Below are 25,736 nucleotides of genomic sequence, written 5' to 3' on the forward strand. Positions count from 1 at the left end.
GAACCTACCGCGAGCCGATCGAGGCAGTCCCACTGTTTCGCAGGCGGAACAGCACGGCCGGGAGATGACGGAACAGCAGGAAAAGCCTCATATAGGCATACATGTGGTCAGGACTTTAGCGTGTTGTTCCTTGTCTTTACACTGGTACAAAGTGTGATAACATGACAGAGCATTCCACTGTATTTTGTTCAGTCAACTATCAATCCTTGATGTGTTTATTTTTCTACCGACATCGCATTTCATTGACTATTGCAGTTCCATAATTTGTGCTATATGAAAGCATTCCTCTGCCACGCTTGGTGACACGCTTGGCAGCTCGATGCTAGCGCGATAACCTTCAAATAACACCCAGTGTTGGCCTCCACTTCCGCCTGACGAACTTCGGGCACCGCGCGCCACTTCCGAGGACACTCATGATCACGCTCACGAGCACGTGCCCGCATAACCGCCTGCTGTACGGACGAACGAATCACCCGTGGCGTACCAATAGACCGGCGAACGGGAATTTAGGCCATCATCATCATCATCTAGGCTCCTTAAGGTGGGCTTTACTGTTAGCGCTCAGCATACACAAATCGCATGTTGAAGTGAGTTATTTGAAACCTCGTCTGAAAAACAATGCGCAAGAAGCCTTGCCTACATATTTCCCCCTCCCACCTTTTAGTCGACCGCGCCCCCACCCCCCCCCCCCCCCAGAAAAAAATTCCTGGCTACGCCCCTGCTTGTATCAGCTGCATTACCTGCATACTGTACAAATCACAGGCACCAACTACCAAAATGCCCACTTCAAACACCCTTAATTGATGTGTTTGCTTAAAGCGACACGGGGAATTTCGGGGTGCGCGTGAAAATTACAGAATGATTTGGAATAGATAGGTTCTTGTAATGCACGTTCTTGTTTAATATTGAGGTATGTGATCGTACTTAGAACACTACCATGCGTGCATACCATGCGCTTGGTAGTTTCCAACACCTTCTATGATATTGAGGAGTAACAAGACGCCTGTTATTCTACAGTACTTGATGTCTATAGGGCTACGAAGTAGATTTGTGATGGCATGGGGTGGTCCTGAAAATCAGTCGCATCGGGCTAAGACGGCTACCGCTCAAGCTTGCGCGAGTTCCCGTGCGGTGGTGTTTTGTCCTTCTTAATCAACGAAGACGGAATACCGTCAAGAACACACCTAGAAGGCGATAGTGTCATTAAAATGGCCTACATTGTGACGGGATGACGAACACTAAACAAGTAGTGTAAAGAATACGCGCTTATTGATATTGGACGCTGAAATCATTGGCACACAAACGTTTTCCAAAATTTGTTTTTAGGTTGCCGTACCCCATTCTCATTTATTTTCTGAATTAAAGAAAGTTTCGACTACAGAATATGACGGTGTCGGCAGCTGAAGAAAACTCAAGCCAACTAGTAGGCCTAGGCGGTGATTGGGCGATGGCACTGCCGCAAAAACTTAGATAAAAAAAATTCAGTGAAGCTTGCACTCACGCGCATGACTTAAATGGCGAAACTGCTATAGTTGATCAATGACGGACGCAAAGGTGAGTTTTAGCGTCGTTATGGTGTCGCGCTACACGTCGGCGGCATGGAATTTCAGTGACCCTAAGTTGAGCAAGGCCAGACTGCGCTCGTCCTCTTGGTCGACGTTTTCGTGCGCCACTCGGCAAGCGCGACTTATCGCCTCTAGCGGACGCGTTGCACGCCGAGACTCTCGAAGCGCGGCAACTTCTTCGGCCGTGCAAACTAACCGCGGCCGGGCCATGTGGAGCCAATGACCCCCTACAGCAGCTTCAACATTCTAGTCGCGGCTCTTCTACCGTACAGATCGCTTGCGCACGACGATACGAGGATGAACAAACGAGGGGCGTACGCTATGACGTGTATTTCTCGTTCCGATCAAGTGCTGCCATGATACGGCTAACGCTGGAGCCAATGTTGGTCAATCCCCGTAAGTGAATATGCTTAGCTCGACGAGCGTGTCCCGGAGGCACTCGTGCACGAGCGCTCGGCATTTTCAATGCAGAGCATTTCTTAGCCTCGCCTCTTCCTGCGTCGGACGGCGTCCACAGCTCCGCGTCCGCAGCAGGTGCGCCTCTCCTCCTTCCCTCCTCTCTCTCAACAGCAGCTGGCGCGCGCATGCGTCGTAGTCAGCCCGTTCGCTCCGTCGCGGTCTCGGCGTAACAGGTGCGTGATAGCAGCGCGGTGGGGCGTGGAAGGGCGCGCGCTGCTTGCGCATGCGCGCTCTCCCCCCCGTACTGCTCTCCCTCTACTGCGCGCGCTGCAAATATAAAGCGGCTAGCGGTCACTCGTGCTTCAGTCACTGCGTTGCTCCTTCCTTCCTTGGTTGACGCTCGCTCCCACGTCTACTCGTGTCTGCTACTCCAGCATCACGGAAGAAGCGATGGAAGCAACACTGCCTTCAACCAGTACTGAGGCCGCAATGCTCTGCATTTACTCGTGTTCCCTTCGCGGGAAGGCGCGGGAATTTTTTTAAATGCAGAGCATTTCAGTAACTCACGATGTCACCCGCGTTGACGTCCGTAGTCGTAGCCCGCACCCTCCCCCTACACTATATAAAAAAAATACTGTCCGGCGCCTGGTTTCGAACCCTCGACCCTGCGGGTGGAACGCAATGTACACGGTGCTCTACCCACTGCGCCACAAAGCCGACACAGAATGGGACGCTACGAACACGCCTTATATCCTTGACTCATTCAAACTACGTCAAGAAGCTGCTGATACAACGCGTTCACTACCACCAACTACCCAAACACTAAACGTTAACGCAATACACCCACCCCCTATGTGACGCATTTACTCGAGTCCCTCTCGCGGGGAGATGGGCCCAATTTTTTTCTTGGTATTTTTACCTGCGGCCGCCATACACAAATAATTTCCTCGACCGTTTCGCTGTTAAAAATTGGCCTCGTATCTGCTCCTTCAGTTGCAGTTTTCGACAAAAGACGATTGTCTTTGTCGACATTTGCCACGCAAATCCCTCCCTTCGCTTTCCCGCTCACATCTCATGCTGTTCATCTTCCGTCGGGCTCATTCCAAGGTAAACACACCGAAGGTTTGCTCAAGTAAATTTAAATTTACCGCGTTCCACTTCTCCAGGCCGAGTGCCTCGATGTCAGCGCTGCTGTACGGCGGAGACGCGCGTGAATCGAGCGCGCTACTTCAACGTTTATAGAACCTAGTTGCCGTACTCCCCTGTGCGTTCCAAGCAGAACGTGGAACCTATCTAGTGGAACCTTTCGAACTGTTGCCGCTTGATTTCTTAAAATGCCGCCAGAAGCTATAGTGGCGCGGACAACAGCAGGCGACGGAGTGAATTTTTTTTTTCTGCAGTGGATGTAGTAATTTCTTTCGTAAAAATCAAGCAGCAAAAATCAAGTATAAATAAATACACAAATTAATATGATTTTTATATCAACAAACGCTGCAAATGTCGCTCTTGTATTGAATTTCTGTCTCATATTTGCGTAATGTCTGGTTCTTCAACAATGTTGACAAGTATGAATACTGAAACCGGACTTAGACGTTTACATTTGCCAGTGAGTATATAAGACTATTGCGCGGATTTCGTTTCGCTTTGGCCGGCTGGCTGAATCAAGTCACAGACACACAGACAGACATACAGACAGACCAAAATTTCTACGTTTAAGTAGCCCAAGAAAGACTATCGTCTTTATGAAAGGCTATCGTCTTTAAAAAAGCCCTTAACCATGATGTTTAATTGCTTCAATTCGTAATCGTACGACGAAGAGCTAAAATGCATCGATCTATTTATCTTTTTATTGCTCGCGTAAGTGTTGAATACTTAAACCACCTATATAATTGATAAAAGGAACACTTTCATACTTTGCCTTTATTAATTTTGGGTAAGATTTATCGATTGCCTCACGCAATAGTGGGTTAAGAGGAAGAGTTACAATTATTTATATGGCATGGAATACACGATGTTGTACCGTGAACCGGCTTTGATCGATAATGTGGCAGGAAACCCAACTGTGATCGGACGGAGAATCTCGCCAGGTGCTGAAAAAAATGCACAAGCACTTGTAATTTGGATTTTATAGTTGTGGACTCAGCAGACATCAACTTTTTTTTTTACTCCCTCAATAGACTCCGATGAACCTTATATATAGCTGCCCGCACCAGGGAGGAAATACAAATGTAAAAACATCCCCCTCGCGAGGGGCACGATCAAATGCAGAGCATTTCCGCGGGGGGCGTGCCTGCAAGTCTTATGGTTTACGTATTGGTTGTTGTTGTTGTAATTGTTGTCTTCCAGCGTAGACATTGTCGATGAAGTCGATGGTGAAACGTGAAACGTGCCGTGAACCCCCTGCCGCGGCTATTACGCAACGTGGAGACGCTACGACGCAACGTGGCGCGGCTATGACGCAATACAATCCACTTTAATCCAACCCAATCCAAATCCAATCCAAGCCATGCCAAGCCAAGCCAAGCCAAGCCAAGCCAAGCCAAGCCAATCCAAGCCAATCCAATCGAATCCAATCCAATGCCCTTCGCGAGAGAGTGTTATAGCGCCGAAATCGCGCCACCACATGAACGCGAACCGAACGCGGCGAGAGAGGGTGTTGCGAGCGGAGAGAAGGCGAGGAGGACGCGGGGGAGAGGACGCACCTGTGGCCGACGGTTGAATGAGTCAAGGATATAAGGCGCGTGCGTAACCTTCCATTCTGTATCGGCTCCGTGGAGCAGTTTCCGCCTACCGCCACGTCACTTTCCTTGGCAGGAGGCTTCGTCATACCGGTAGTTGCCGAAGCAGCAAGCTCGGCCTCTTCGTCGTCCATGACTTCTGGGAGGACCTCAGCCTCCTCAGGATTGCCAGTCACATTCGCGTAGGTGCGTACGCATTCTTCAGCCAGGTGGCCAAACGTTTTGCATTTTGAGCACCGCGGGGTGCGACAGTCCTTACGAATGTGGCCGGTACGTCGGCAGCGAAGGCACTGAGGCGCCCGACCGGGCACGACGACCAGGATGGAACCTCCGTAAAAACGGAGCATGTGCGGGAGGTCATCCGGTGTTAAGTCCTCACGCAACATCATACGTACGAGGCGCGTAGTCGACTCGGCGGCTTCAAAACCGGCCGCACCCCAGGTGTCTTGTCGGACGTCTTTCACTTCGCCGAAGTCAGCGAACGCTCTCGCTAAGGCAGCGTCGGCGACGTGGAACGGCACCCAATGAACTTTCACAGTAATTTCTTGTTGTATCGGGTCGATAACTGCGCAGTACCGCCCCTTTACTTGAAGTCCGCCCGAGTCCAAAAGTCGTTGACGAGCCTCGGGAGTCTTCAACTTAATGAGCCAGACGTGACCCATTTGAAAAGGCCCTATACCGGCGATGTCCTTCAGCACGCCCAACAGAAGGAACGGCGTGCGAAAGTCGTCAATCCGGTAGGGCCGTCCGCCAAGGTCGCAGTGCAGAATTAGGCACGCCCTCATCGAGTCTTCGGACGGTATCGAGGGTAGAAGGAACCGGTAGCCCGAAGGCGCACCAGCAAACCGGGCACCGCGGCTGGACATAGCCGCTGAAACACCTGGCTCGGAGCCAGCCATCGCACAACCGCTCCGCTCGGAAGCCGGAAGTGGCTTCCCTTCGACGCCCCACCGAACACCAAGGACGTCGCCATCAACGAGGCAGCAGGAAAAACCAAGACGATACACGGCGAAGGCAACGGCGCCGAGGAAAAAGAAGGCAACCACTCCACCCAGAAACTGCTGGACTCCAACGATGACGAAGACCAGGCAACTCCACGAGCCGCCACTTCGACGGAGACGCAACAGAGCGACGGTTTTCCAGCGGTGGCGGCTACCGCTGGCGACGACTCCACCACGTCACAGGCTACCACTGCTGCCGCAGTTGCAAAGCGGCCGCGAGAATCACCGGGGCTCAACGACGAACAACGCCTGAAGCAGCTCGAACGTGAGTGGTCTGTAGTGGCCAGCAAAAACAAAAAAAAAGCAAACTACCGGCGCAGCAGAACCGCTCTGCTAGCGTATCCCGCCCCTTTAGAATGTAGATGTAACCTCGAATGTAAACGCCTTGGTGTCTGTGTTAGTGACTCCCCTTTTTCAAATGCCCCTCTATGTAGCAACTATTAACGTCAGAGGATTAGGCTCGAAGAAGCGACAAATGCAGCTGCGAAATGTACTGCAACAAAAGCAAATTAACGTCCTGGCAGTCCAAGAAACAAAGGTTGAGGGCGAGGAACACACAGATACCATGGTGCAACCATTTATTGAAGGGTATTACGTTTGCGTAAGTCATGCGGTTGGAACAGCTGGCGGTTGTTGTATATTTGTTAAAAAAGAACCGATATGTGTCGTAGAAAGTGTGACATCATGGTTAGGGGGGCGTTTTGTTTGCTGCGATTTTCGTCATGGGGAGCAGCCGTATAGGGCAGTTTGTGTGTATGCGCCAACTGTGCCTAAGCAGAGACGCCTTTTTTTTGAAAGTGTCCTTCAGATGCTGGAATGTGACCGGCCGATATTCTTCATGGGTGACTTCAATTGTGTCTGTAGCCAAGATGACCGATCTAACGAAAACGCTCCTATTGACCCCAGTGCACTCTTTTTAAATGATGCCTTGAGCAGCTTGTGTTTGGAAGATGCTGCGTCTCTAGGTGATACTTCGAGTAATATCAAATTCACCCACTATCAAGGAAAAAGCCATGCTCGCCTTGATAGAATATATGTGTCGTCGCAGCTTGCTCCGGTTTGCAACAATTACGCGGTAGAACCCGTTTCTTATTCTGACCACTGCCTGGTATCTGTGTGGGTGGGGGAAAAACAAGATAGCCGTGTTAAATTTAACTGGGAACTCTGGAAGCTGAATGATAAACTTCTGAATGACAACAAGTTTTGCGACTCGGTAGCAACCATGAAGGGCGATTTAGATAAGGCTGATGACAGTAACTGTACCGAACGTTGGGAGCGATTTAAACAAGATGTAAAGTTGTTAGCTATCGAGCGGTCAACAGAAATAAAACTTAAAGAAAGGAAGGAGGAAAAAGAACTTCGAAATTTATTACTGTTGCTTACGGCTGAGGAGGAGAAGGCGCCAGGATTGTTTTCTAATGATATCCGTGATGTCAAATTGAAACTGGAAAGCATAGAGGTAGAAAAATATAAAGGCGCTGCAATAAGGGCCCGTACAGAAAGACTGTTAGCTGGGGAGGCGCCCACGAAACGGTCTTGGGCGGATGAAAAGCGCCATGCTAAAAAGAAAGAAATTTCTCGAATTGTCTACGAGGGCGTGGAAATACAGGAACGGTCAGATATTGAAAACGCTTTTGTACAGCACTACCAGAGCCTCTTTGCCTACATTCACCCAAGGAAGGGATTCGAACGGTCCTTCCTAAATTTGTTACCCCGTCTCGATGAGGACATAACAGAGCACTTGGAAAGCCCCATCAGCTTAAAGGAAGTTGATGAAGCAATAGATAGCTTAAATAATGGTAAATCGCCGGGGCCACACGGGCTGGGCTCGGCCTTTTATAAAACGTTTAAAGTTGTCCTGGCACCTGTCTTGCACAATCTTTTCAGAGTATCTTTCCAAAAAGGGGCCCTTCCCCCATCTTTCTCGAAAGCGCACACGATTCTCATACCCAAGAGCGACGACACTGAACTGCTTGCTAGAGTCACGGGGTACAGACCAATTACCTTAACTAACACTGACTATAAGATCTTCATGAAGGTTTTAGCTAAGAGGTTCCAAGATGGCATAAAGAATATAGTGGGACCTCACCAAACATGCGGTATTAGGGGAAGGAGTATCTTTACTAACATCCACATAGCACGCAGTATCTTAGAAACATGTGATATGGATTTCAGAAAGGTAGCAATGGTGCAGGTAGACTTTGAAAAGGCATTCGACAAGGTGTCTCATGACGTCCTTTTCAAAATACTGGAACATGTAGGAATAGGCAAAACAATTCTAGACGGGGTAAAAATGGCCTACCAACAGTGCACGACTAAATTCATTATTAATGGGAACCTGTCCCGCCCTGTCGATGTGCATGCTTCAGTGCGTCAGGGCTGTGCCCTGTCGTCACTGCTCTTTGCGCTTTACCTTGAGCCTTTGTGTGTAAAAATTATTCAAAGTCCTCTCGTGCAAGGTTTTTGCCTTGAATCCTGTGAGACTAAAGTAATGGCTTACGCCGATGATGTTGCCTTTTTTTGTAATAACCAAGAGAGTGTTACTAATGCAATGAGAATCATGCAAGAATATTGCGATATGACGTGTAGCGCAGTCAATCTTAAAAAATGTGTCGGGCTTTGGCACGGTGAGTGGGTCGAAACCCCGCGAATCTTCAACAGCATCTCATGGTCAACAGAACCGGCCACTTATCTCGGAGTACCCTTAGGCAACTATCGAGATAGTAACGGGTACTGGACTGAAAGAGCTCAGACAATGCGCGCGCAAACGGCCAACTGGGAGGGCCGCAGCCTTTCTATCTTTGCGCGTGCAACAGTTTGTAACGTGTTTCTGGTATCAAAACTTTGGTATATCATGCAGGCCCTTGCTTGCGCTCGATTAAATGTTCAAAAGTTCCACCGCATTTTTGCAGTTTTTGTCTGGCAATCAACTTTTGAGAGGACGAGTAGAAGCAACTTGTTTAGGAAAGTTCAACGGGGAGGGCTTTCACTCCCACATCTATTTGTTAGACAACTTGTTTCCCGTTTCTTATTCTTGAGAGATCAGGGCGATCCGTTTATACGTACCTTCTTGCAGCACACGCTTGCAAGTGCTTTACCCAACTTCGTAGTGTCGTCAGCGGATGTGACCCGTTACTCAGTTAGTCTCTTTTTGAGAGAAGTTGTTTCCTCTTGCCGTTTTAATGACCCGTTTTTCTATTGAATTTTTGTCTGCTGTAAACGGTAAAAAACTGTCCTGTGACCTTATCGACTGTCTGTTCCCTGAGCCGATGTATAGATCATTGTATAAGGTTGGCTCCGGACATGATGTGCTACGAAGAGTACTGGTGCTGTTAAACGTTCTTTTTTAAACTGCATACTAATACACTCCCCGTTAAAACATGGATGTTAGAGAGGGGTTTATTTTTGCCATGGGGTACTGAATGTTCATTGTGTAAAAAACCAGAAAGTGTTGAACACGTATTTATCGACTGCTGGGACGCCGTTTTCTTTTGGGATGTCTTGCAACGTACCTTAAAAAAAGACCTTCCAATCACTGCAAGGGGAATCCGCTTCCTTAATGTGAAAACTGATGTTTTACCTTACGATTTGTTGTTTCTTTTGGGTTTACATAGCATCTGGAGAAGCAGAATGGATGTAAGAAATGCAGATGTTAATGCAAAATCGGTGGGCAATCATTTTATAGAGCACGTGTGTAAACTGCGCGAAGTATTTGTTAAGCTGGAGTATGATGATGATGTGATCACTGTTATGAACGAACTATCTGTACTAAAAGTTCACTAAAACGTAACCGCCAGCTAAAAGCGCGGCGGTTTTGATGTATCTTCCTTTCTTTTCTCAGCCCTAAAGGCTGATTGTGTAGTACTTGTTTTGTTGTGCCCAGACGGCAATAAAGAAAAAAAAAAATCGGCTCCGTGGAGCAGTCGGTAAAGTGCCGTGTACCTCGCGTTCCGCCCGCAGAGTCGTGGGATCGAAACCTGGCGCCGGAAGGTATTATTTCTTTAAATGGTGTAGGGTGCGGACTACGTAGTGATGCGGACTACGGACGCCAACGCGGGTGACATCGTGAGTTACTAAAATGCTCTGCATTTAAAAAACATTGTGACTGTTTCACTCATGTCAACGCCTGGTGTTAGTGTACTTCATTGAAGACGCCGTCGGGGAACCAGTAGTTCGGGTTCTTCTTAGCTTTCTCACCGAGTCATTCGCGGTCTTTCATGCTGCTCGCTCTACAAACATCTTTTTTCTGCTGCTGCTGCTGTTGCTGCTCACGATGATGATAATGATTACTACAATGTTGAAGATAACATCCTAAATCAAAATGACGCGGCGTCGCTAGAAGCGGCTGACCAGTACTTTGCGGTTAGAGCACAGGAATTCTAAAATTGTCTACCAGATCTTTACAAAGAGCAATGTAGGTGGTGCTCGGAACGAGCTAACCTGCAGCACATCGTATGAGCCTGTCCCCAGAAACCACAACACACATCGTAAGAAATTATGATAAGGAATCTAGAGCAATGGAAGACCGTGTTGCTCAGCTCCGACCAAGAGACTCAACGCAGCCTTGTCCAACTGGCCGAAGATTCCGCTATACGCCTCGAGCGCGGCCTGTAGGGGCGCCACTGAAATCCCCCTAGCGGCCCGTTTCGAAAGCAGCCGCGGGAGTCCGCGTCCCGCTCCCCACTGTCGCCGCTGCTTTTGCGGCACGTTTACGACCGGGATTTACCGTTTGCGGGCGTTTGAAATCCATGTTTACGTGGAGCACTAACTCTGTTCGCAAATGGGGTGTGTTTAAGTGAGTGTAAATGTTTGTGACGCGATCTCAGTGTGGTATATTCGGTCTGTATAAGCGCCAGGAGTGTGTCACATGCCAGCGTAGCGGAACCGGAGTATGATGGAGCCAATTGTAGTTACACTGCCCTGAAATTTACTAACACTGTCTTCTTAACCACCGGTTCCTCAGATGTTCATGCTACGGCACTACGATGTAAATCAGTTTTGTGCGCCTACATAATCAGCGGAGCACTCATACCTGACAGCACACCAGTTACGTTTGCAATATTATACCTCAGATATTGATCACCACCATTTACAAGCCAGTCTGTGTTAATTTCGGGAATATTCAACAAAAGTACGATGGACAATGCATAATTATACTCGGGGATCAGCTCACGACAGAGTCGTCTTGCCGTGAGGTGAGCGCCCGCAAACATTCATCTGCTACATATATCCTATGCGAGCAGCGCGTGAGACAGGCTTAGAATATAATCCGCGTTCGCGACTAAATTCTTATTCGAAATATCGTCATATGGCTTAGGGAGCCTGCAGAATAAAGCAGAAAGTGAAATCAGAGGGCCTTATCACATACCACACTCTTCCAACGACACCTTTCATCGCTTGTTGGTCTGCCTACCCTGTATACTCCCAATTACAAATGTAAAAACATCCCCCTCGCGAGGGGCACGATCAAATGCAGAGCATTTCCGCGGGGGGCGTGCCTGCAAGTCTTATGGATTACGTATTGGTTGTTGTTGTTGTAATTGTTGTCTTCCAGCGTAGACATTGTCGATGAAGTCGATGGTGAAACGTGAAACGTGCCGTGAACCCCCTGCCGCGGCTATTACGCAACGTGGAGAGGCTACGACGCAACGTGGCGCGGCTATGACGCAATACAATCCACTTTAATCCAACCCAATCCAAATCCAATCCAAGCCATGCCAAGCCAAGCCAAGCCAAGCCAAGCCAAGCCAATCCAATCCAATCGAATCCAATCCAATGCCCTTCGCGAGAGAGTGCTATAGCGCCGAAATCGCGCCACCACATGAACGCGAACCGAGCGGCGAGAGAGGGTGTTGCGAGCGGAGAGAAGGCGAGGAGCACGCGGGGGAGAGGACGCACCTGTGGCCGACGGTTGAATGAGTCAAGGATATAAGGCGCGTGCGTCACCTTACATTCTGTGTCGGCTCCGTGGAGCAGTCGGTAAAGTGCCGTGTACCTCGCGTTCCGCCCGCAGAGTCGTGGGATCGAAACCTGGCGCCGGAAGGTATTATTTCTTTATATGGTGTAGGGTGCGGACTACGTAGTGATGCGGACTACGGACGCCAACGCGGGTGACATCGTGAGTTACTAAAATGCTCTGCATTTAAAATGCGTCCGCCGTACGATCAGCTGTTCGTCGAAGTCGAAAAACAGGAGGAAAGTGAACGCAAGATTTGTGTGCGTGATTACTAAAACGTTCATTGCTTGATTCCGCTCCGCATTTGTACACAGCGTCCCCCTCCCCCCTACCGATGTCTCGCGAAATAGCAGAGCATTTCGCGTACAGTTGGTCTGATGAACCCTACCTGGCTTAAGTTTCGACGAACGTCTTTAGCATGTCAGAAGCTGCACTGTTTTTTTTTTTTTTCATTTCCGTTAGAGCTATTATGTTTCTGCCGCACTTGCACAGCATTTATTTTTCCGTGGTTTCATTAGCTTGCCTTGGTTCTTGCTAGGGCGTGTGTGGGCAAATATTTAACGACGCACAGGCTTGGAATATACTTAACATTTTCGCGTGGTTTATATTCTTATAAAAGGCATAAGTGATCACATTACTCGGGATTGGTAATCCGGGATAAGGTAACCGCATCCCCGAAACATATTTTACTACGACGTATATTTGAAACGAAGCCGCGTTCGTTGTCCACGCTGCAAAATGAAGCCACCCTCTCCCTGTGCCAGTATCAGGTCTAAATGAGGCGACAGTTGAATTCATTTGTGCTTGGCGTATTTAGAGGTGACAGCGGTGATATGCTGCAACCGTCGCCGACGCCCGGAAGAGCGGCGACGAAGCGCGCAGAACCGCGTCCCCGGGTAGCTCTTGCAGGCGATCGCGTACTCTACGAAGACGCAGCTGCTTTTTAAGTGACCGAAACGTACTGTTTGCTTATAGACGTCACCATAACAAGTTTTTTTAGGGCGCGGAAAGGCGAAAAGAAGCAAAACAGAACCAAAACGCTACACGACCCCCTATCAGCCACGCAGCGCAAATCCCGTCAACGCCGTGGAGAAGCGGCGGCAGGCAGCGCAGCGATCGCAAAGCTCGAGGCGTGTAGGGCTCACGGGCTCCTGGCCGTCATCTGACGGGGAAGGACCGGCGAACGCTCCTTTTCGTCTCCTTCCCACCCCCATGAAGTTTTCTCATCATCATCATATTCATCATCATCATCATCATCATCTACCAACAGTTAATTCAACCAGTGGAATAGTGAAAAAACACAACACATCGGCTTCTGCTAGTCTATATAAAATATTCTGGGCAGCATGCATACAGTATCTTAAGTGAGCCCTTGGACGTCCCATTGATGGACAACAGGAGCCGTTTTCTGGATTTGTTCAAGAATTTGTTCCAGAAATTTGTTCTGGATTATTTCCAGCTTTCGCTCTAACGCAACCAGAACTGAAAGTTTTATTTATCGCGCTAGCCGCCACACGGTGAACGACAACTTGCTGTTGTTGTTTTTGTTGTTGTAAACTTTATTTCGAGTTTGGTCATGTGGGAGTGGTCCCTCATTCCAGGAGGCAAACTGGAATCGCGATTATTGTCGCGCTCATTTTTGCCGGCTATGCCGTCGTCATCGTCATCGTCATCATCATCATCATCATCATGATTACTACGAGCAGCATCCGTGCAGCATTTCTTTTCGTAAAAAGTCCGGGACTCTCATACTCGGGGGAATTTCGCGTCCTCACAATATAGGTATACACAATATCCCAGTTTCGCGTGGGGCTGACCGCTTTCTCAAAGCGTAATTCTTTCCTTCTGGGGCCATTTGTCTTTCCTGTGCGCGCCCCGAGATACGTGCACTTGTTCACAATATTGTTCCCGCAACACGCCCCAATTTGTACTGACATTATTCCTTTCTTTCTTTCATTGGCAAATTTCACATTTTATCGCAATATACCTTAATAAATATTTACAACTTTTCATATAAGTATTACCGATCTCTGGCTAGGTCTTTCTCTTTGGGTATGCTCCGGTAGAAAGAGAAGAAGAAGAAGACGAAGACGAAGACGAAGCAATAGTAGTTGAAAGCTGTTGACATAGCAGGCTGGAATGGCGTTTGAAAGTTCTTCCGGCGCAACTACAATCCTATACAACCCAAACTTTTGGGACCCCATGGAGTACGACTTCGAACAGCCATCCCCACAGGCCCTGGCGAGAGCAAAACGGCAAGTTTCCTTCATCTTATCCACTTCTACGGTGGCATTGCAATTGCACCACCGTGGCCTGAACTGTTCTGAGCGGCAGATTACAAGGTTGTCCAGTAGCGCTTGGAATTTCAAATCCGACAAAGCATCCGAAAAAGCTTCGAATAACATGCTCATTTAGGTTACGCATCATCATAATCTTAAGCGCAATTTTCGAAAAACTGCATGCCTTTCAAATATAGGATGTGGATAAAGGAGTGTTTAGCGCCATCTGCGAAGCAAACGGTTCCTAGGTATGTCACTCGCTTTTTTAGCGACTCGCCATTGGTGCCCATTGCCCGGAATTTTGAACGCCATCAAAGAATAACACCAACTTTCTTAGATCTGCAGAGGTGAGCTTTCTAAACAAATTGAAGGTCGTATCTTAATTTGTCAGCGTCATGAGCTGTGCAAAAACTATCGGGTCTTCGCGTATTTGTGTGTACCTGTGTTCGATGCGCGATCACAATACCTTTGTTATGTCCGCGCTGTCAGTGTTGAGCGGACGCACCGGCACACCTAAAAATGCGTTTTTTTTTAGAACCCGAAGAGCACCGCTATTTTTTTTTTTAACACAAAAGTGTTTCATACCGGCGTACACAAAACCTCGCCGACGTCACATCCGTCATGGAAATAACATCACCAGATAAAAGTTCCATTGGCGCGGCGGCGCTAGGTTTCGAACCCACCGTTTCACTCGGGCCGGATGGGGAGGTGTGAAACGTTCTAACAACTGAGCCATGAGACCATGCCCGCCTATTAGTACGAACGCGCCTTATGTCCTTCCCTCTTACTTGTTCATGTAGATGGCGCTGCCATCTAGGGGAGCTGGAGCGAAGTAGTGCGTCATGACGCTAATGAGCGCCGATAGTGGGCGCCTCGATAGGGCAGCGTGTAGCTGCGGAAGCTGCTGTGTTTACCCGTCCGCCGCTTATATGCAACGCCGCTCAGCTTGTGGAACGCCGCCGCGTCCCACACGCTGAGCGGTCGCAACGCAAGCGTCTGGCGCACACGCCGCGGAGCAGGGCCGATGTGGTCGCACCATTGCCTAAACGGCCCTCCAGCAGGACGTCGCTCGCCAAGCACACCCACAAGAATGCTGCCGACCCGCAAATCATGCTCCTTTCGCTGTAGCGTACTGTTACTTCACCAAACGATTCGCTGACAACCCGTTCGGTTTCGTTCGCACGGTTTGCGAGCGCGTGGGGTTTCAATCAAATTTATGCAATGCCCCCGCGCATGTAATCCAGTATTTAATTTTGATACGCCTAACGGTGCCATACCGACGAAATATAAATAGCGATGTGCAAGTTAATATACATGCACAATAAACATTCAAATGCTCCTGTGAAGGCACATTTTACAAGTTCGTGTTTTACCGATTCGTATGAAAGAGGGATCAACCACATTTTTTACTGGTTTGATTCTCGGCCGTGGCGGCCGCTTTTCTGATGGAGACGAAAACCAGAAATGCCCGTGTGTACGAGATTTCGGCGCACGTTAAAGATCACCAGGTGGTCAAAATGAATCTGGAGACCTCCACTACGGCGCACCTCATCGCCTGCATTGCGTCGGCGCGTTAAACCCTACAATCAAGCAATTTTTTGACTGGGTTGCAGCCTGGTCCCAAAGCGTCTCGGTCCATTGTCAATCTCCCTTGTAAATCTCCATTGTCAACGCCACCCCGCGGAGTACGGGGCGGCGTTGGCGATGCAGAGGTTGGCGACACTAATTCACGTGGTGCCTGGAAGCGCAGAACACAGAACTGTGCTTCCGCTGAGGAGCACAGACACAACATTTCTGTCCCCTCAGAAGAGCGCCTGGTAATGGTCAGGTGGTTGTCGCTACCGTGTGGACTTGCGTTGGTCCAGGGCCTGGAGGTGCAACGAGGGCTGGAGCTGGCTGCCTGCACGGGTGGCTGTCGGCATCGCTTTCCGCGTCTGTGCTCGGGCGGCGCTTTCCATTAGGAGAAGCGGGGCCCGGTTGGCGGGTGGACGCAGAACCATCTTCGGAAAGGCCTGGCTTGCTTGAAGACGGCCTTAGCTGGTGGAGAGGAGATGATTGACGTGCCTCCGACGTCGCTCCGGCAATTTTAGCGAACGAAGACCGCAGACCAATTCGTTTTTTCACGGTCGCGGGCACCCACTCTGGCTTCTGTTGAAATTGGCGGGCGCAAACACGGTCTCCCTTTTGTATCCCGCGGCTGCGCGGTGGGGTCCAGGCGTCCTGTGCCGCCTGTGACGATGGCTGTGGCACGGCCGCTGAATGAAAGGCGCACTGACGTGCGCTCTCTCTTGCGTGCGCTCTCATCCAGCGGCCGTGGCCGTGGTATACCAGCCTTGAAAGGCGTTCTCATTTCACGTGTAAAAATTACCTTCGCAGGGGTCCTACCCGTGGTATGTTCCACTGTTGTGTGCTGCTTGAAAAAGCAGTGGGCCAATCGTCGCTGTATTGATGCTGTCTCGTCCTTAGAAAGTGCGTCTTCAGCTCGGCCACGCAGTGTTCAGCCTGGCCATTTCTTGCTGGGTGGACGGGGCAAAGGTGATAGCTCTGATGCTGTTGTCTTGGTAGAATCGACTGACTGCTGCGGACACCAATGCCGTCCCATTGTGCGATACTCTTTTTTGAGGTAGTCCAAACGTTCCGAACAACGCACGCAAGGCGTCGATGACTGCCGATAAACGATGAGTATTTGAGTCTGGGACGTAAGACTATTTTCAATATCAAATATAACAAATGGGACAAGGCGAACACATTAACCAAGGGCTTTATTAAAGCTGGTACAAAGGTTTCAGAGCCCACTCGGTTCCTCCATTAAAGGGTGACCGTGGTTAACCAGAAGCACCAGTTATGTTATGCTTCACCCAACCAGACAAAGTTGTATCAGGGATGTCCACAATAAAATGTAACTAATTAACTTAGAACAAGAAACGGTCTCCTCGCATCTTACAGAGACATCAAGGACATTTACGAGCAACCACCTCCCGGAGTTTTCATCGCACCGAAGGAGAATAACGTAACAAAGGTGCGTTGCTCTTTCGTACTTTCACAACTGTGTTTTCACAATCTTTTCGTGTGTGTTGGTGTTTGTGTGCCTGTGTGTGTGCGTGCGTGAGTACGTGCGTTTGTGCCTCCCTGGAGCGACGATATGTTATAATACGCATCGTAGCCACAAACATTTTGTAATACAAATGTTGGCCTACGACCGAAACATCGCTTAACAAGCATTTTGTATTGGTTGCTTGGTAATTTATTAAACGTATAGGGTCTGGACCGCAACGCATATGTACACACATCAACCAGATTGATAGAGGAGGAAAGTTCGTGGCACTCAGAAGGTGTAGCGCACGCAGAAGCGTTACATAAAAACACCTTCAGTTAAATCTATAAGCCGTACTGTTTCCTCGCCTCGTGTTGTATGGTTAAATGAACCGCTCGTGCCGCGACGTTTAGGGCGCCATATGAACGCTTGCCAATAATAATCTTTTCGCAGATCCACGCTCTGGTGATCGGCCCGCTCGGCACGCCTTACGAAGGCGGCTTCTTTCATTTCTTCATCAAGTGTCCGACCGACTACCCGATCGCGCCTCCCAAAGTTCGTCTGATGACCACAGACCGCGGACGAGTTCGCTTCAATCCGAACCTCTACGCGTGCGGCAAAGTCTGCCTGAGCATCCTTGGGTGAGCAAGAGTCTTTCAACAATATTGTATATCCTATTTATAGGAGTAACCAAGACATGAGTTTGTAATAGCGCTATTTAGGAATGAGGAACTATTTTACGTGCACTAGGAATTGTGTAAATGAAGGCTAGAAATTTTCAAGCCCCTATGTGTCCCGTCATAAAGTCGGCCTTCTACTCCCTTGATGTCCACACGTATAGGGCGCGCTGCTCCGCCGTGTCAGCGCCACCATCGGCCGCACCGCCGACCCGTAGTGGGATAGGTACACCGCAACTGCCTACTAAACAGGCGTTTGCGAATGCGAAAAATGTGATGCAGTGAGCTTAATAAGGAGAAAGACATGAAAGGAAAAAGGAAAAGGGCATGAAAATGAATATTCAACAGCAAGCACGTTTTTGACGCATCTGGGTAATACGGCGCCGTACAGAACACTGTCAAAGGTCGCTGCACCCGTCAAGCAAACGTAAACCCCCTATCTTATGCCGTTGACATTCAGTTTTTTTTTCCTACGTTGATTAAAATGTAGAGCTGTCTACGTGGAAATATCAAATATCTACGTGGAAATAACTGCAGAAACCAGCTCGCCCTGTCTTTGGTTTCCGTTTATAGAACTTATCAATGTTATACTTGCTCAATTTTGATGCCGGGACGGACTCGCCCTCGCCTCAATTTGGCATCGTGTCTTTTGTTTGCAGCACGTGGTCTGGACCGGCCTAACCAGTCTAACATTAAAAAGTAGCAAAAAGGACGAGTTAACGCACGCTAGTACATTCTTGCGTTCCTGCATCTATGAACCAGGAGATGCTTACCTCAGAATAAAAAGACGTGCGTCTGTTTTTATGAAATTGTCTTAACAGATTGTCTTAACGGATGATATAAATCACATTCTCAGGGAGAAAGGTGTATAATGCGTGCGGAAGCAATCTCAAAAGACGTGACTCCTAAATCCGCCGCTTACAGTTTGTACAAAAAACGAATACAACGCTTCTTCACAACCGTTCCTGTATCTGTTCAGGTGTGTGCGCAAAAGCTGTCCTTGCTTTTCGGCCCAGCGAATTGCGCTTGGGCAAAAACAAAATGTTATAGATAGCAGGGCATTGACAAGCGCTGTGATGGCTACGCTCATTTCGTCTCTAAACTCCCTGTCTGAATGCGTTTTGTGCTCTTCTCTGTCCTCCCACAAGCGCAAGCCAAGTATAGTATTCTCACGTTTCAATCACACGACTAAGTCTGTTAGAACGGATGTGTAACTGGCTGAAACTGGCAATCAACTATTTGAGTTGATATTTTTCTTCTCTCTCATGTTCGAACCACGCGAGTTTGAGTTTTCATCTTTCCTTTTTTTTTTCTCTTCCACTTCTCTAATTTTTTTAGTTGCAGTGCAACCAAGATAAGATTGTACGAACTTCCCCTTCCCTGTCACTGCCCTCTCTCTTGCTACATTTTACATGAGTATTTCGGCTCCAAACGAACACAAACGATGCCTTAAAGGTATGGTGAAAATCTCAACATGGACTCTGTGCTTGGAGCTGCAGGCGACGACCGGCGGCAATCTGCACACATGTTTCATAGTTGGAACCCGGGAAGAGGACCACGTTACACAACAATAGCCTGAAACTGCGGGGTAGTCATCAGCCAGTCATCAACCATAAATAGATCAGAGTACTCGTAGCGAAGGGGACTTACCTGGGCTGTTGCGGAATGGTTTCATGGTTCTGTTGCGGGAACCACCCGTTACGCACGTAGGAGCCGCCGAAGGAGCGCACCTTTGGCGCGGTGCATACGTGCGCCTTGGCCAGTTGCTGCGGAGAAAACACTTGTCCGCGCAGGATACATTTACGCGCCCTTGCTGGCCACTCCTGTAGCTCGTGGGATATAGACGCGCAACTCTTTTTCCCCTTTGGGAAACACATGAAGGATATCTAACGTTGATGGTGGTGTCTTGACTCTCGGACAGCCATTAATTGCCTAACGAGTAGCATATGAGCGTTTGACATTCAAAACAGAATCACTGCAGTGTGCGCGACTAGTATAAGAGGTATTCATTGCCTTGGAATGCATGCAGACAACTATGCGTGTGCGTCGCCATATCCGTGGCCAAGCGTTTGTTGCTAGGCGACATTTTGAGCCCGGCCCGCAGATCGGGCACCCCTCATCTCCTCCATGCCTTCATGGCGGCCAGGCAGGTCGCGAGTCGCGACGTGACCTTGTGTTTTCGTGAAAGGCGTGTGCGAGTGATTCGATAGTCAGTTGTACCGCGATAGCGTTGGTTACGCGAAAATTCGTGGTTCTGCCAATGAATGTGACAACCTTACCTACAATTCAACCCCAGTTTCTGCGCACACCTATGAGCGAGCGCGAGTCGGTCCTGGCACAAAGGTTGCAACGTGAGCGCAGTGTCTGTTTGACAGCAGGAACTGCATCATTTCCAAACCGTTGCCCACTGAACACCAAGTAGTACCTCGACGCCACGTACTGTTGAGTACAGTACGGTGAGTTCTACCTATCGCCAGACGCGTATGAAGTCGCCGCCGCAGGTCAGGTGATTGCCAGCCACCGCGCTCTAATATCGGAGGTGAGTTATTTTGCTGAGTGTGAAACGCTTAGCGAACGAGAAAGCCGGCGCTAAGTGGGCGTACGCGTGCAATATTTCTCCAAGGAAATTATTCGGTTGTTTTACTCAACCACGTATTAGAGGGCACTTACCACACATAAAGTCGTAGTTACGGTGCGGGTGCACCTACGTCGAAATCCGCGACGGCAGCAAACTGCAGCGTAAAACTTATGCGCGCCGTTCGCAGCAGAGGTTTCATCCTCCGATGATGCGAAGTTCTGGAGGGCATGTAGAGCGCCACCACATAATGTGAGTGCGATCAATAATACATCTGTTGGCGCTACTACCGATAATCATGTTGAAACGCAGCAAATGATGGAAGCTGTTTTTTTTTTCTTTTCTGCGAGATGCGGGCGTAAAGCGCATACGCTTGCACAGTGGCCACAGACATGGCGGTTTTGAGTGTTGCCAAGTGAAGAAATCGCCCGCTAAACTTTTCAATGAATACCACCTATAACACCTTCCTTTCTGTGGCAAGAGGAGACAAAATACTGCCTGAAGATTGCGTCAACATTTGTGCATGAAGCTTCGTTGCAACGAAGTCTCAGAGAGAGGACGTAACTGGGTTCGTTATAAAGGTACTTCGTTATAGGCCGACATTATTTTCACTTCTGGCAAATTAGTTGGAACAGTTTAAAACTTTTATACAGCGGTATTTTGAATAAATTGACTGGCATATAACCATGGTTTACTGTATACCGCTGTTATCCAGTGATACACTGAATGAGCAGAGAATAAGGAACCGGGCCTCTTAGTGTAACTGCAGAAACCAGCTCGCCCTGTCTTTGGCTTCCGTTTATAGAACTTATCAATGGTATACTTGCTCAATTTTGAAGCCGGGACGGACTCGCCCTCGCCTCATTTTGACATCGTGTCTTTTGTTTGCAGCACGTGGTCTGGACCGGCCTGGAGCGCAGCCCAGGGCCTGGGAAGTGTGCTCGTGTCCATCCAGTCGCTGATGAACGACAAGCCCTACCACAACGAGCCAGGATTTCACAAGGTTAGTTCTCGGTCCATTTTGCTTTCTCGCAATCTTCCCAGCGTGCATTAGTTCTTCAACGTCTAATGGTATACCACGCAGGAAGTGGGAGAAACAATCATTTTCAACTTAAAGTTCGAATGGTCTTGAAACTGTACGTTGCTATTTACCAGGAACTAAGAATCTTCTTTCGGACTCACCCTCAAGGGGAACAAATAAAAAAAAAAAACTTGCGCCACAACAAAAAATATTTGGAGAAGCAAGCAAACGTCATGTTAAGGACGCTTTAAACATCCCCTCTTGCACTGCGCTGTCTGGTGCCGGCACGCAGCTTCAGGCATCGCTCAGGCGTGTCATTTGGGTGCATGGCAGTAACTTCGTAATTTTGTTACAGCTGTGTACTTCTGGAGGGGCAACCTGCGGCCTGAAGTAAAGATTTTGTAGGCACATTCATGACATCAATCACATAATGCTAATGAAATCGACATAATGACGTCAAAACCATGGTTGCGGATGCCCCGATAGGCCGTTTTTGGAGTGAAGACAGCAGTCATTGTAAGCCTACGTCCAGTGACCGCGGTCACTGTAAGCGTTTATCTCAACAGTCCGATATCACCCCTGACGGCTGAAGACCTTCATGTAGGTCGCCATGGAGTGCAAATAATACAAGAATCGAAGGCGGATGTTGCCTGCACAATTCCGGCCCTGTACCTGGCGATAAAACCGCACAATCGTTTCAGTCGTATACTGAGACAAAAAGATAGCCTTGACCTACGTCAAAGTCTTCATTCTTAGCTTTGTTGTAGCTGGTTAATACTCCCATTTTGTTCCCCGCGCCATATACTGCTTGAAGGAGGTCTACTGTAAATCCAGCTTTTTGTAACGAAGCGCCTTTGTCGACATGAGCTGTTAAAATAAAGCCCACAAGAAAAGTGCTCTGTCGATTTCTTGCGGACTTCCCCGCAGGCGATCTGCAGAAGATGGGTGAAACGCATCGACATCAGAAATAACGTAGATGTGTGCAGTAAAGCTCCGCAATAGCGACCTTCTCGGTGCCCTTTCAGGAGAGACATCCCGGTGACGCAGCCCGCTACAACGCCATCATCCAGCACGAGACCGTCAGGGTGGCAGTGTGCGACACCGTCGAATCGTGCTTCCTGGAGGACTGCACCTTGCCACCGGCTTTGAGGTAGGTCGGATGCAAACGGTAATACTTCCCAACGTCACGGCTAAACCCCGTTTTCTTTGTCATACAGGGAAAAGGTTTTCGAAAATTTCCTAGAGTACTATGACTGCTATCAAAACAACATCCGATCCCAACGACAGCTTCATGGCACCGCTATGGCTGTGAGTACCATTCATTCTGTGGAGATGAATGTGCGAGAAAATTGTCGAAGAGTTCGAACCTACGTCGACCATTCTTAACGTCGGAGACGGAAGGGGGCTGATGCCTACTCCGCTGGCGCCGTTGGGTCGCCTTATGGATTGCCTACGTGGCACCGTAGACTGCGACATTTGCAACGGCAGGGGCCAGGGTTGCGGTCGTCTTTTTATCAAATATACAATGACGTCAGCTCCCTCAGGTTTGATTGATTGATTGTAGGGTTTAACGCGCCGACGCAACGCAGGCGATGAGGCGCGCCGTAGTGGAGGGCTCCGGATTAATTTTGACCACCTGGGGATCTTTATCGTGCGCCGAAATCTCGTACACACGGGCGTTTTTGCTTATAGCCTCCATCAGAAAAGCGGCCGCCGCGGCCGGGAATCGAACCCGCGACCTCGTGCTCAGCAGCGCAACGCCTTAGCCACTGAGCCACCGCGGCGGGTTCCCTCAGGTTTCGGTAGCAGCACATGGACACCAAATTTGTTCTCTTATAGCGCGTAATTCAACGCCGTTTACGTGTTGTAATTTAGACGCACTTTACTGGTTAAATATCAGGTGCGTCGCATTAATTTTAGTGGCCTCGCTCTTTACTGGTACTGCTTTACAATCAAGCGTTACTTCGTTAAACTTAACATACCGTCAAAGAAGATACTTGTTTCAGTGTGAACTGCAAAGCCAGAGTTTGCAATAACTGCAGAGGCATGAAAAGACAGTCTGGTTGTTGCAACGTAAGGCGGTATTATGCGAAATGAACGCCCCTGTCCTCCAAAAAAAACCGTATCGGCACATGATGTTCACCCAGCGCTATTCGTTTCTTACAAGCCTTGCGAATGATGGAAAGAAACTCCGTTCACGCCCATTTATCTCGTATCGGCTCAGTTTCTCGCCGCGAGACACAAGTATCTTTATTTGGTACAAATGTTTCAACTTCAGATATCCGGGAGCTTAACTAAAGTCGTAGAATTATTTATATGACGGCCAGAAAGAAACGCTGAGTTAACTCCCGCGAGAAAGGATCCGATGCTCCTCACCGATTGGTTACCCCGAAAGCGTGCCCGACTTGTTGAACAAATTGGCAAGACACACTCTAAACAAGCTCGCGTCTTACCAGTTAATGTAGAGCAGATTTAAATGGCAATGCAGTTCTCAATATCTTCGGAAGTCACCAGCCCAATCATCCAGCCAATCAACCTCCATAATTCATGAGTGAGCAGGCGTGGTTTAAAATAATCTCGGAATTCAGCTGGAACTGCCGTGGTGTTTTTTCGAGCATGTAGCTACGATACCAGGACCATTGCAAAACGGACTTCTAGACCCTGGATTTTTAACCTAACAAAGTCATTTTATTGCTTAATCATTAACTGTCCCATTAAGCGAGAAAGCTGGTGGCCGGCGTCGGTAGCGATGAAACAGTACCTAAATCCGTCGTGACTATGACCGATGGTGCGAAAAGTTAAGTAACTTATTTGAAAGAAAAGGTAGGCATATTCGTTGTAGAGCACGAAATCCCAACACCACTATGGTTTCGTGGCTAAAGCTGACGAAAGGTGAACGTACTGAATACGTTGTGGCCTTCGAATTGGAAAAGTTCTAGTGACTATACTGAGACATGAATAAGTAAACAGAACTACCAATTAGGCGAGCACAAAAATACATTCCCAATAAACTCTTATTCGCCTTGCGACCTGAACGCGTTTTATTTTTTATTTTTATTTATTAATACTGTCAACCCTCGCTTGAGGGTCAAAACAGGGAGGGAGTACAAGAGTAAGTACAAACAGAAAACCAAAAAACAACAACGGGCACTCACAAAGCAATGCACACAGGAAAACAAATTTGGCAGTAGCTCAACCATCACCAAAATAAGCATCAATTTCTCTGTCAAAAGTTTGCACGTCGGTACTATTAACAACATGGTGGAGTAAAGAATTCCATTGTTCTATAGCATCCGGAAAAAATGACCACCGAGAGATGTCAGTGCGAGCGTTGAAAGGTTTTATGGGGACATCATGATTCAATCTGGCGCTACGTTTTTCGGGAAGGCGTTTATGTGCCGGCTTGAAGTTGGTAGGGCCACCATGCGGCATACACTGAAAACTGTTATTGTACGGCACTGCCTTAACATACGGCGTGTGAGTAGCTCGAACGTGGGTAGCGGCCTCACGTTAGGCCTAACGACACGCTGTAAACGATTGCGCCATAAGGCAGACAGTGGTTGTAAAGCGTTGCTCGTCATGTCTGCACAGCGTCATTGCTACGGGCGCTTCCATCGCCTAGGCGTGCTCAAGGCCCTAAGATTGCGGCGCATTTATGCTTTTCGGTGTGGTCTGTAGTCGAAGAAGATGATTTCTGTCAAGCCAGGATTAACAACTCCCAATATTCACATTTATATAGGCTGCATTCAGATGTGGTGCATTTATCTTTTCAGGATCCCTTCCACGAACCGAGGGGCACGTTTCAGCACGAGAAGCTGCTGACGCGACTGGAAAATTTGAAGAAACGACTGTTGGAGAGGAACAAGGCAGCGTCTGGACAGGGCGAAGACTGAATGTTTGATGTAGAAGTCCATGTCCGCAGTTAATCATATCAGTGATCGTCTGTTATAGTACCACCGTTGCCCGGCGGGCGTTCCCTGCATATACGTTCGAAGAGCATATAAATTTTATTTTTTTTATTTCGTTGCTGTACTTAGTCAATGGGACCGTCTTACATTTCTTTTTTTACGTCGCTGTAAGAACCGGAAAATGGTACACTGGCGAAAAATTGTTCACAGGATTAGTAAATGTGCAAAATTGTACGTCACTGAACCCTAAACATTACTCGCGTGCAAGCCTTCTTTTTATTGTATTTGCTTCGGTGTCATCAGTAAATGCAGTGAAACCAGTGTTGCTATGTGTTTGCAATTTTCTGCCATTGAAGTCATGTCGCCTGAATTGGTCTGGAGGCGATGTTCACTTGAAGACCCTAGGGAAGAAAAATCAGCTCATGAATAGGCAGACAGGATTGGTCGACTCCGCCTAAACACTCTTTGCTAGTCGAAAGGTCAGAGCGGAAATCAGGGTCGTCGAGTGTCGCGGGGTTGGGGTTATGTCGGTTTGATTGGTATAGGGCGTTCAGCAGAATTGGGCTCAAGGACTGGAAAGCGG

The 25,736-nt window shown here is 48.5% G+C and overlaps 1 protein-coding gene across 1 annotated transcript; it reads left to right on the plus strand.

Moving 5' to 3' along the window:
• The first annotated feature begins 1,539 nt into the window (after positions 1-1,539).
• LOC144179958 (ubiquitin-conjugating enzyme E2 Z-like) lies at positions 1,540-25,369 on the plus strand. Its single transcript, XM_077708372.1, has 9 exons — positions 1,540-1,554; positions 5,665-5,968; positions 7,635-7,692; positions 16,885-16,957; positions 17,426-17,613; positions 21,116-21,227; positions 22,271-22,395; positions 22,463-22,553; positions 25,019-25,369. The coding sequence occupies exons 1-9, from the start codon at positions 1,540-1,542 to the stop codon at positions 25,136-25,138; spliced, it is 1,086 nt and encodes a 361-aa protein (XP_077564498.1). The 3' UTR covers positions 25,139-25,369.
• Positions 25,370-25,736: the final 367 nt, after the last annotated feature.

This window comes from Haemaphysalis longicornis, unplaced genomic scaffold (assembly GCF_048455015.1).
Source record: "Haemaphysalis longicornis isolate Haplotype H1 unplaced genomic scaffold, Haemaphysalis longicornis Haplotype H1 scaffold_4, whole genome shotgun sequence".
NCBI classification, from domain to species: Eukaryota; Metazoa; Arthropoda; class Arachnida; order Ixodida; family Ixodidae; genus Haemaphysalis; species Haemaphysalis longicornis.

What these genes read in the sequence shown, in the direction of transcription:
- LOC144179958 (XM_077708372.1), top strand. An exon ending in ACGAGCCAGGATTTCACAAG is followed by an intron (nt 21,228 to 22,270) that starts GTTAGTTCTCGG and finishes GTGCCCTTTCAG; the next exon opens with GAGAGACATCCCGGTGACGC. An exon ending in TTCATGGCACCGCTATGGCT is followed by an intron (nt 22,554 to 25,018) that starts GTGAGTACCATT and finishes TTATCTTTTCAG; the next exon opens with GATCCCTTCCACGAACCGAG.